Below are 12,503 nucleotides of genomic sequence, written 5' to 3'. Positions count from 1 at the left end.
CGCTTACAACGTGACTGTTGCATAAACATTTTGTTACAAAACTGTTGTTGCATAACATTATCGATGGCTTTGGTGAACAGTTATTTTTTATATTTTATACAACGATTTTTTCTCACTGGCGGTAATTCGAAAGCCAGTTTAATCTACAGTGAACTAATGTATGACACGCACATAATATATGAGTTTATAATGATATACATAAACAAAGTTATATCAGATACTATGTCTGAAAGACCAGTGCGACTAAAGTCTTACAAAATTTATGCGATCTCACATGAACTTGAAGAAAACGCACATAAAATATGCATTTATTAAAGACCACAAAAAGTACATTATTCAGTAGGTCTATACAAAACCCAGTGTAAATGAAGTCTTACAAAATGAATATAATCTTCAATTAACTTGAAAGACACACATGTTTGCATAATTATCCAACACAACGGTCTAAAGGAAGATAAATGTAGGTCTAAAATACCAGTCTGAGTGAAACTCTTACAAAATAATATGCAATCTTTCAGGAACTTGAATGACACGCACATAAAATATGCATTTATTAAAGACACTGGACACTATTAGTAATAATTGTCAAAGACCAGTCTTCTAGCTTAGTGTATCTCAACATATGCATTAAATAACAAACCTGTGAAAATTTGAGCTCAATTGGTCGTCGGAGTTGCGAGATTATAATGAAAGAAATAAAAAACCTTGTCACACGAAGTTGTGTACTTTTAGATGGTTGGAAAATTACTTCTTTCTCACAATGTTTTATACTATAAACCTCTTCCATTTTATGCTTATAACTGTTACCAATAGTGCCCACTGCCTGAAAAAAGGGTACATCAGATAAAATAATAAAGGTCTATACAAAGACCGTGGTGACTGCAGGTCTTACAAACTGAATATAATCTTCACTGTATTTGTAAGATACAAACACGCACATAAACAACGCATTTATCAAATACACATCAGTTTGAAAGAAGTATTGGGGGGGGGGGCCTATATCAAATGAATATAATATGGGATTGCCTAGAAATGGATATACGCACTAAGAGCAAAATAAAAGTATCCACAATCTATACTTAGGCACTGAGGGGGCTGGGTTATAACATAGATTCCAGTTTTTTATTTTTTTTATTTACCAATTTCAAGCTTCATTTGTATATACATTATTTTCAGCGTCAACGCCCCAGAATGTGCCCGAAAGTGCCTCAACTTGTTTCAGATTCCCGCCAATCTTTTGCCAGGCTGTGCCAGTTGGTGTTTCAGCCGACGTTCCCACGCGGTAGTAGATAACACCATTAGTATCAGTCATGTAAATGACGTCACCCGAACTGACATACTGCGGTGAAGTGCCTAAGGACTCTACGTTTTCCCAATCAGATCCATGCGTATCCGAGTCAGGGTCACCGTAAGTTCCCACTCGGTAGGAAATCTTCTTAGTAGATGTGACACCCCAGAGACCCCCGGTACCAATTGAGACCTGAACATAGCCCCCACCCGACACAACTTGCCACCCGTATCCACCAGGGTTGTCGAGGCTGGCTCCCCTGAGGTGGTAAACTGCACCGGCAATACAACCCCATGCATGGCCCTTTTGACTGACACTAACATGGTGTAAACCACCGCCCGTTTTGCTCCACGAGGTTACATCGGGTTGACTAGCAGAAACCGTACTATACCAAATAGCCCCACCCCCGTTGGTGCCCATAATCACGTTCTTACCCACATCAAATTGTGTAAGTCTGAGTACCTCTGTGCCTGGAACATGTGTCCAGGTGGAACCACACCATCCCCTATAATAAAGACCAGTGGTCGCAACACCTAGGCCATAGACTCCTGCCTCGCCGATCGACACGTGCTTCAGAGCTCCCGGAACCTTGTGCGGGGGATTATTCCATGCTGAAATTAAACAAGTTATGAGCACTTAACAAAAATCAATTGTACATCTCCTACGCGGGTATTGTAACCAAACTTAAACCTGCGACGGATGAAATCCAGTAGGTCCCTCATGTATAATTGTAATTAGCAGTTTTTATATAGTGCTTTTCAAGAAAGAACAAGAAAGAAGGGCGTCTCATCAAAGCACTACCAACAATGGTTCCCCTGGTCACTGGGCCATTTAATTAGTTCCTCAAACCATCTCAGCTCGAGTAGGCCCACAGCCTGTGCAACAAATTTACGATATAACTCAACTAACTTAAATCAATCACAAGAACCCTCTCTGCCTTCACAGATACCCATTCTGGCTGGAGAGAGGCAATTATAGTAAGTGTCTTGCTCAGGGACACAAGAAGTGTCACGACCGGGACTCGAACCCACACCATAGAGCTATACAATGCTCTATGACCCACACTCAGCCGAGTACAAATCACCAGGGCCTTAGTTCGGTGCTCTTATCCCCCCGTCTACAACCTTATGTGCGTTATTGTTTTTGCGCATTTATTTTACTTTAGCCGCGTGCTGGAAACGTGTAACGGCCTTGTATTAAATGTTGAAAAGTTACTCCAAAATTAAGCTGTGACAAAGTGACAATAATTATGCTCCCGCCAAACTTTCAGCCACTCAATTGCAAGACCAATCCTAATTGGTCAACCATGTAAACCAAACCAACACAAACTTATGTAAGCCACGCTCCCATCATGGTTGCTGAATACCCAACACTACCATTCATAATACCACACACACGATATGCCATCGTGTTAATGCAAGCCATAGGGCAAAAACCTAGACTGGAAAACAAGTCTCGCCATGACTCATGCGAGCTAACACCAACAGGGAGCAATATGCAGAGTATAATTCATTTTATCGCTTACGCGATAAAATGAATTATATCAGGTCTTCCCATTAACTTGTTTTGATAGCTTACCATTGTTTGATTTGTCCTCAAAGTAAACGCAATGACTTGGTGTCTGCAGTGCAGTGTAGTTGTCGGGTTGTAATGAGTTGAGCTGACAGAGCTTGTCATCTTCGCAGTATTTAAACGACGTGCAGTTATCATTTTGCAGGCACGAAGATGCGCATTTCGTGACTGCAGATGACGACTGATTTCGGTATTCGCCTCCGGTAAGATCAAACTCTCTCGGTTGATACCACTTGCGTTTTGAGGCTTTAGTGGTGATATTGTGCTCATTTGTTATCGGGGAAGATCCTTCACCACAAGCGACTTGTACCACGTCGATGAATATCAGAGTACAGACAATAAATCTGAAAAAAAACCAAAGATATTATATAAGGAGAAATCTGCCAGAAAATAGTTTTAGCCAGTAAAAACGTTTAAAACAGTTTCCCCCCCCTTTTTGCCAAATGTCGCCACTCAGTCAATATTGTTGACACTGACTCGCAACAATTGTATGTGTACGAGGTATTTTAGGGCAATGTGCGATACGTTTCAGGTCTGTGAGATCGTACGGAGAAGGGTATTTTCGTCTACGAGTACGGAAACATTTGACAAGACTGCATGGAATTAAAATGGAACTATTAAAGCACAGTTATACTTAATTTTCAGGTTAACTGTTTCAATGGCTTTAAAAGGAAGTCGCCTTTTTAAAGCTGGTTTAAATAGGTTCCACTAAATTTTACCAGCATATTTTGAAAGTCAGACAGTGAACTAACTTGAATATAGCTCATCCTGCCTTCAACTGGAGTAAGTCTGCACAGCAGCTCGGTTTTGGATTGAACTTTAATTTTAGCTTAACACTAGATTTATAAAACACTAAACAAAATAAATGATCGTAAACGTAATCTGAGAGAAGCACTGCAACTGTTGATGGGAAAATAAATGTCCATGAAATGAAGCGTCGTGTCACAGAAAGACTTCTTAGGGTTGTTCGCAAATGCTGCAGCCATATAGACGCGGTTGGGTCTATACCCGGTGTTCCACGGTTGAATGTTTATGGAGAAAAGGCCCTAAAAATCAGCAATGTGTTGATAAAAGCCATAATTGATAGAAAATACTACCTTCTAGAACATTAGCTTCTCACAACCTGTGACTGCGGGGAGCGGCAGACTAAGGATCATCTCCTTACCTGCCCCCTACTGCCACCAGCAACCACTACTGATGACCTGGCTGAGGCCACCGACACTGCCCTTCAGTGTGCCTACTAATGGAGGGATAGCATTTGAGCAGCATGGGCCCGAGGAGAAAGAAGCTTCTCACAACAGTTGTTTGAATGAAGAAGTATTTGAGTTGGACTTACCTTCCGGCATTATAAAAACTAAGATTCATTAAAGCTGACATGATGTTGTAGTCTTAACCTCAGTCGCAAAAACAGTCGATAGCTTTATTCTCGGTGAAGTAACAGGATTTGAATCAAAGTCTGAGTGAGGTGGCCGTCTGGATGTTGCCGCCTTTTACATGCGCTGTTTTTTCATAATATTTAATTTCTTCATAATTAATTTTAGGTTCACTAAACAAGATTCGAGCGTGCAGATGGTGATACTGTCATCATTGCTTGGTTGGTCCTTCGCTAATTTTTTTTATATTCCCCCGAAACAAAACAATTATAGAAAAAAAAGCGTTTCAGCCGAAACTGACGAGCTATAATTAATTTGCCTTATTGCCTGGTCACAAAAAAGGTAGATGGAGTAAATTTAGCGTGTAGATAATTGATCGCCGGTAGTTAGCTGATGATTTATTTTTGTAGTACAGTAATAAAAAGCATTGTAGTCTAAAGGCCAGAGTTTTGAAAATAATTAGTTTTGCTTTATTGCCATGTCAAAAGAGTTAAGCACACGATTTAAATTGAACGTATAGATGGTGTAACCTTGACAATTGCCTTTGGTCCCTTTTCATGATATCAATAAATGTAGATTTTTAGGCCTAACAACTTGTCATCAAGAATGGCATGCCAAAAAATATGCAAATGACAGGGGTGGAAAAGAACGTAGAGATGGTGTAATATGTTTCTTGGACCCCTTATTGTTTTAAATAGCAATACATGTTTTAGCCTAAACATCACAGCTTCACAAAATGTCATCTTTTAGGTTCGATCGTTTGTTTAGGTTTGATATTTTTCTTAGGTTTGATCCCACTGTTATGTTTCAAACACTTATAATACTATGTTATTGTTTATTAATACAGTATCGTACCTAGAAATCCTTGACCTCTGCGTATCACAAAAGTATATTACGGTAGTGTGTTTTTATTTAAGAGTTACATTTTAATTTTAAGTTCTTACAGAGGAAATAATTGTCTTGTGCAAGGACAACCTAAGGTCCAAGAGGAGTGAATTTCGTGGGTCGTGCAGTGGAAAGAAACCCGATGCATCAGTCAACAGGTGGGAAAAACACAAGCGAATCAAATACCACACATGGATGGTTGGGTTCGGGTGATCATTTCACGCAGAACAATGTTACCATTTAAAAATAAAATAAAAATTACTTTGGACTTCGCGGTTTTTTTTTTCCATAGAAAAACTGCTTTTATTATAGCATCGTGTATGATCTTCTTCATCCAGCTCATAATGGTATGACAATATAGACTGTGCTGGGCCAATGCCGGCCCGGTAAAGGCAAACCATAATGGTATGACAATACAGACTGTACTGGGCCAGTGCCGGCCTGGTAAATTCAAGTCATAATGGTATGATGATACAGCCTGTACTGGGCCAGCGCGGCCTGATAAAGGCAAACCATAATGGTATGATGATACAGCCTGTACTGGGCCAGTGCCGGCCCGGTAAAGGCAAACCATAATGGTATGTTGATACAGACTGTACTGGGCCAGTGCCGGCCCGGTAAAAGCAAACCATAATGGTATGATGATACAGACTGTACTGGGCCAGTGCCGGCCTGATAAAGGCAAACCATAATGGTATGACAATACAGACTGTACTGGGCCAGTGCCGGCCTGGTAAATTCAAGTCATAATGGTATGATGATACAGCCTGTACTGGGCCAGTGCCGGCCCTGTAAAGGCAGACCATAATGGTATGATGATACCATGGAGGAAGATATGCCGACTGTACTAGGACAGTCCTGGCCTGACGACAAACTAGAATGGTATGATGATACATACTGTACGTATACGACACATTATACTCTTGGTTAGAAAATGAAAGAAGACGGAACTCAAAGCGGAAAAAATATACGTACGCAGCTCTGACATTCTTGTGACCTAGAGTCTGTTCCAGGAAGTTTGGAGAGTTGGAGGGGAAACCACACGACACCAGACAATAGAAGTATCTCACTCTGATTTCAAGAGCACCGTGGCGTACAGCAACGGAAGGGTGGCGGTTTGGGTCAGTCCACCATTTTCTCCAACCACCGTAACGTAAAACAAGCACGGAGGAGCAATCATCGACGGGTGAGGTGCGAATGAGATCGAAGAACGATCAATACCAAGAGCGGCACAGCAAGGATATTATATGGACGCGTACCATAACAGAAGTTAACTTGAGGAATAAATAGCGCCACATTTCGACTAAAGTAAAACTGCAACGGTTTTTGTAGCCCCCTCCTGTCTTTGACCGCGCTAGGAAAAAAATACAGGGGACGATTTCACAAAGATTTAGGACTAGTCCCAACTTAGGACTAGTCCTATAGGAGATACAAAAAACGATGGCTAGTCATAAGATAGGAGGAGTAACGCGTCTTAACTCAAGATAAGACTATTCTTTTTAACTATTTGTGAAATCCACCCCTGGTCTTGGAAAACAAATGTTTCATGTTTCACTTGTATTGTTGTCCCCCCTAAAAAAGAAAAAGAAAAAAAAAACATGTAAAGCTTGTTTTTCCGTTTGGTATCTTATAATGCTACATCTTGAAAAGCAACACAGAAACAGTAATTACGAGGTCCCTGGTTACAAAAGCACATAACACTCAATCATTAAACATGAATGACACGCACATATTATGCATTTATTAACCAATCACCGAATCGAAGAGAAGTAAATCAAATCAATATAATAAGAAATTAGTGATAAACTCAAAACATTTGACAAAGGCACTCTGGAACAAAATAAAAGTGTCCACATTGTCTACTCGTATGGAGGGATAATGGTAAAGCATACTTCTGTTTTTTTTTTAACCTTTTAAATGTATACAAACCGTAGATAAATAATACAAGTTTCATTTCACTTAAAAAAGTGGTCGTGTTTGTAAGAGAATGCCGCCAAAAATCTGAAAGGGACAATATCCACTTTCGTAAGAATAATATCATCCCAATTCGAATACACAATTTCAGAAGCGTTACCGCAGTAACGCTTCCCATGTTTAAATTTTGGGACATCAAAGCTGATATCGTTTTACTTAACCATACTACTTCAAAGTGAGATGTTTCTGAAAAGGGTTTTATACTATTTTATACTATACTTAACCATACTACTTCAAAGTGAGATGTTTCTGAAAAGGTTTTATACTATCGAAAACTGATGTAGTCTTCTTTACCACAAGTTGTTTTTGCCTTGAATTTCAAGAGCGATTACCAAACGTTTACCTCCCTTAAAATTAGTCCAAAAGTGGACGGAAAATCAAAAGTAACCGTCTTATACTACGGGATAAAGTACAAAAATACAACATTGATGTTAATAAATGCTGCTGCTGCTCAATAATTCAAGTTGCAATTTATTTAAGACCTAAAACAAATCGACTCGAGTTCTTAATTAAATTAAAACCCGTAAGAGAAAATTTCGTCTAGTAAGAAACATATGTTTTATTATGCATACTTTTTAATATTTTATGATGCTTGTATCATTTTAAGCTAGAAATAAGGGGATGGTATTAAACATAAAATGCTACCTTTCATTTTCGTTTTTTTCACCCATACACACAATGAGTGTTAACATTGATATACTCAGTACTTTCCCGAGCGCTGTGAACAAAATCATGCATACTACTCGGGTGGGATTTGAACCAACGACCTTTGCGATTCAGTGTCTGTAAATCTTTTGATTCTAACCTGTTGGTAATAGACGCGACCAACAGTTGTGTGGTCTCCTGATTGGCCAGCGTAGTTATGCAAATTTCAGCTGTGAGTAAGTAAACAAATCCTGCGTGAGAGAGTGTGAAAACTAATGTTATAGTGGAAGTTTTGCGTTGCTGACGCAGAGAATTAACCGCGTTATTGAAATTAAGTCACGAGGCAAGTTTGATGCTCGTTACCCGAGTGGTGGCGCACTATAATAAAAGTGAATGGTTTGTCATAATGATACCATGTCGAGTGCAGTCGGTCGTTGGCTTGCAACTTTATGACTATGTAAGCAGTGATGAATTTATTAAGTTTGGATTACTAATTCTATCCGTTCTAAAAAACTCCCGGGCAAAATTGACTCGGGAATTAGATATTAACAACATTTTTTTTTACAATTAATTTAAAACCAGTTTCGAACATGCCAATATCAAACTGCCAAAACTCAAGCTTCATTTGTATAAACATTATTTTCAGCGTCAACGCCCCAGAATGTGCCCGAAAGTGCCTCAACTTGTTTCAGATTCCCGCCAATCTTTTGCCAAGCTGTGCCAGTTGGTTTTTCAGCCGACGTTCCAACGCGGTAGTAGATAACACCTTTAGTATCAGTTATGTAAATGACGTCACCCGAACTGACATACTGCGGTGAAATGCCTAAGGACTCTACGTTTTCCCAATCTGAGCCATCCGTATCTGAGTCTGGGTCACCATAAGTTCCCACTCGGTAGGAAATCTTCTTAGTATGAGTGACTCCCCAGACACCACCAGAACCGACTGAGATCTGAGCATAGCCGTGCCCTACATACCTCCACGCATCGCCCCCAGGTTTATCAATGGTCACTCCCGTACGGTGAATAACATTAAGGGAAATGCAGCCCCATACATGCCCCTTTTGGCTAACACTAATATGTTGCGCCCAATCACTGGCTTTGCTGAACACAAGGGTATCGGGGCGACTAGTAGAAATTTCACTTAAGTAAACATAATTAAATTTGTTAATGGCCCAAATCACGTTCTTGCCGACATCAACCTGTACCAGTCCCAGATTCGATGCGTCTTTATGATGAGTCCAGGATGATCCACACAACGCCTTATAGTAAAGATTTGACCGAACATCGACGCCCCAAACTCCTGCCTCGCCAACAGAAACGTGCTTCAGAGCTCCGGCAACCTTGTGCGGGGGATTTTTCCACGCTGAAAAACAAGATAAACCAAAACAAACTAACAACCATGTGACAGAGGTAGAAAACACACTGTAACTCAAGATGGTTCTCCACGTTTGTAATTTTTGCATTGCTTGCGTCTTTGCTCTATTAAAACCTTTAGATTAATTGAGTTTCCCCATTATTAGTTTTTTCAATTTGTTGATTGTTACCGTGTACACATACAATTCCCGTGAGTAACGTCATTCTAAACTCGACCTGCCAAAGACTAAGTCCTGCAATTCTCATGTTTTTTTTTAAATTATTGTATGTTACTGAACGAACATTAACAATGTTTTTTTTTGGTTTTTTTAATCTTACCGTTTAGCAATTTGTCCTCAAAGTTAACGCAATGACCTGGTGTCTGCAGTGCAGTGTCGTTTTCGGGTTGCAATGAGTTGAGCTGGCAGAGCTTGTCATCTTCACAGTACTTAAACGACGTGCAGTTATCAATTTGCAGACAAGAAGACGCACATCTCGTGACTGCGGATGACGATTGATTACGGTATGCGCCTCCGGTAAGAGCAAATTCTCTCGGTTGATACCACTTGCCCTTTTTAAACAGCTTGTGCTCCCGTGATGCTGCGGAGCAATTTCGACAGCCTTCACCAGAAACGACTTGTACCACGTCTATGAATATCAGAGTACAGACAATCAATCTGCAAAAAAAAAAAAAAAAAAAATGATAGTAGTATTTAAGAGAAATTTGCAAAAATGGGTTTAACCCGTACCCACTTGACAGTTTCCATCCTAGATCGCCATTTTCAGCATTAATTTTTGCATCACGTTGCAGATCGTTGAGCTTGCTGAAACCTTTGCAAACGAAAATGACAAGATTTTTAATTATTTTTATTTGGTGGAACTCAGCATTAATAGCTGTTACATCAATGTTATGTTTGACATTTTGACACATTACCCACACTATTTTATGTTTACAATCTATACATCATCTGAAAGGACTTTACAAACCATAAAAATGCAACAAACTATCTGACCCGGTATGACCTTGGTTTCGGTTCAAACCGGAGATTAACTATTCATGTTTCTAAACTTCTTAATTCCTAGACTAATTGGGATTGCACGATCTATACACCCTTACCAACCGTTCCAGTGACCCCATTTGACCCTGACTTCCTGTTCAAACCAGAAGATGAAATTTAATGAAAAAAAAAAAAATGAAAAAAATCATCGCTTAACAAGATTTTTTACTTATTTACATACTTGAATAATTTGTGACAATTTGACAAAACGATGCACAAAATGTGACCCCGTTGAACCTTCAATTCCGGTTCAAACCGGAGGTTAAAATTTTATATTTGAAAAAAAAAATCATCAATGCTGAACCGTACAATAGATTTATATCATCTTTACATCATCAGAAAGGTCTTTAAAAACTAAGTAACATTAAATTGGACCTTTAAGTCCGGTTCAAATCGATATTGAATGCCAATTATTATGAATAAACCCATTTGCTTCTGCAGATTTATAACACTATTTATAACTCTAGAACCATACATTATGTTCCATTATCATTGGGAAATTTACCGGTTAAAAATTAAGCGGACGCTACACAAAGTGTGACATCATTGGAACTTGACTACAAGTTAAACTGAAGTTGAACTCTTATAAGAGTTAAACAAAAAACCGCCTTAGCTAGTTATTCATCATCAGAAAGTTGTCCAAATACGTATCTAATGCTACAAAAACATGACCCCATTTGACCCAGACTTCCGGTTCAAACTTGAATTTGAAGTTGAGTATTTTAATCCTGTTTCTCAATCTAAGTGTTTACAATCTTATGTCTTTAAAAACCTCAACGACGCTACACAAATTGTGATCTACCGTGACTTCCAAGTCTAATTTTAAGTTAGTAATGAAAAACTATAACTCTATAACCCTATAACCACTCATTGAACCTTTACAACTAATTTTAATAAAACAGGTGGAACCAATTTGATCTTGACTTCCGGTTAAAACCAAAAGGTGATGTTTAACATTCGAAAAAGTCATAACTCCTCAACCAAACATTTTCCCTAAATTTTTAAGTGTCGTGGCCGGGCGGTTAAGAGCACCGAGCGGTAAAGAGCGTATGGTGTTTCTGATCAGTGTGGGTTCGAATCCCAGTAATGACATTTTGTGTCCTTAATCAAGACACCTAAACCATTGCTTCTTCCTTCAGAGGGGACGTAAAGCCATTGGCCCCCGTGTTTTTTGTAACTCACGTATAAAAGAACCCAGTGCATTCATCAAAGAAGGGATTCATCCCATTGTTCCTGGCTGTGGCTGATGAATGTGCCGTAGCTGCACCCTGTAAACCCTTATTCATCCCATTGTTCCTGGCTGTGGCTGATGTATGTGCCGTAGCACCCTGTAAACCCTTATTTATCCCATTATTCCTGGCTGTGGCTGATGAATGTGCCGTAGCTGCACCCTGTAAACTCTTATTCATCCCATTGTTCCTGGCTGTGGCTGATGAATGTGCCGTAGCTGCACCCTGTAAACCCTTATTCATCCCATTGTTCCTGGCTGTGGCTGATGAATGTGCCGTAGCACCCTGTAAACCCTTATTAAGTGCTACTTGGGGGTCTCCGAATTCATACTTGGCTTATTTGGTAGATACGTTTGCCATATGTTATAAACACTTATCATCTTATTATTATATTATTAAGAAAGTATAAACATCACAGACACCAGCCAATGGGAGCATGTAAATCTTTGCCTTTATCGCGTTGGGTCAAATTTGTGCACCCCCGCTCCCTCCTCGTCGCCGTACAAATTTACTATCTTCTTGCAACAAGACTATACATTTTTCAGAGCGTATAGAGCGGTGTGATGGGGGCATTATTAACACACGTCAGTGGTTTATACAAGGACAGACATTGAAGCTTGACTTACCTGCCAGCAATACAGAAACTAAGGTTCATAAAGCCCGCCATGATGTAGGATAGTCTTAACCCCCAGTCGCAATAATTATATCAGTCGAGAGATGTTTGCTCCCTGTGAAGTTGCAAGGTTTGGTCAAAATTCTGAGTGGGAGTGTTGACTGGCTGTTGCTGCATTTTATTTATGCTCTGTTGTTTTATTCGTGTATTTATTCTTCTTTGTTTAGGTACACTGTTAGCATGCAGACGGTGTAGCAGTGACCGTTGCTTCATTGGTCTTTCGCTGAAAATTGATTTTTTTATTTTATTATAGCAATAACAAAGTGTTTCAGCCTAATTACCGTGCCCACGGTTTTCTGCTCTTGCATTGCAGCAATACAAAGCGTAGTTGCAGCCCTTGAAAAGATTAATTATTTTGCTTTATTGCCATTTCAAGATGGGGCCAAATTGGGCGTGTCGTGGTGAACTTGAACGTTGCTTTTGTTGCCCCTTTGTAAACATTTTTTTTTTTTA

At 39.5% G+C, this 12,503-nt stretch overlaps 1 protein-coding gene across 1 annotated transcript; it reads right to left on the bottom strand.

Moving 5' to 3' along the window:
- Window positions 1–1,144: 1,144 nt before the first annotated feature.
- On the bottom strand, window positions 1,145–2,695 carry LOC117301127 (perivitellin-2 31 kDa subunit-like). The gene is made up of 2 exons (XM_033785017.1): window positions 2,677–2,695; window positions 1,145–1,899 (listed from the first exon to the last, which is right to left on the bottom strand). The coding sequence occupies exons 1-2, from the start codon at window positions 2,693–2,695 to the stop codon at window positions 1,145–1,147; spliced, it is 774 nt and encodes a 257-aa protein (XP_033640908.1).
- Between the last annotated feature and the right edge of the window lie 9,808 nt (window positions 2,696–12,503).

Source organism: Asterias rubens, chromosome 16, assembly GCF_902459465.1.
Source record: "Asterias rubens chromosome 16, eAstRub1.3, whole genome shotgun sequence".
Classification (NCBI taxonomy): Eukaryota; Metazoa; Echinodermata; class Asteroidea; order Forcipulatida; family Asteriidae; genus Asterias; species Asterias rubens.
This window is presented reverse-complemented; position numbering and strand designations above follow the sequence as displayed.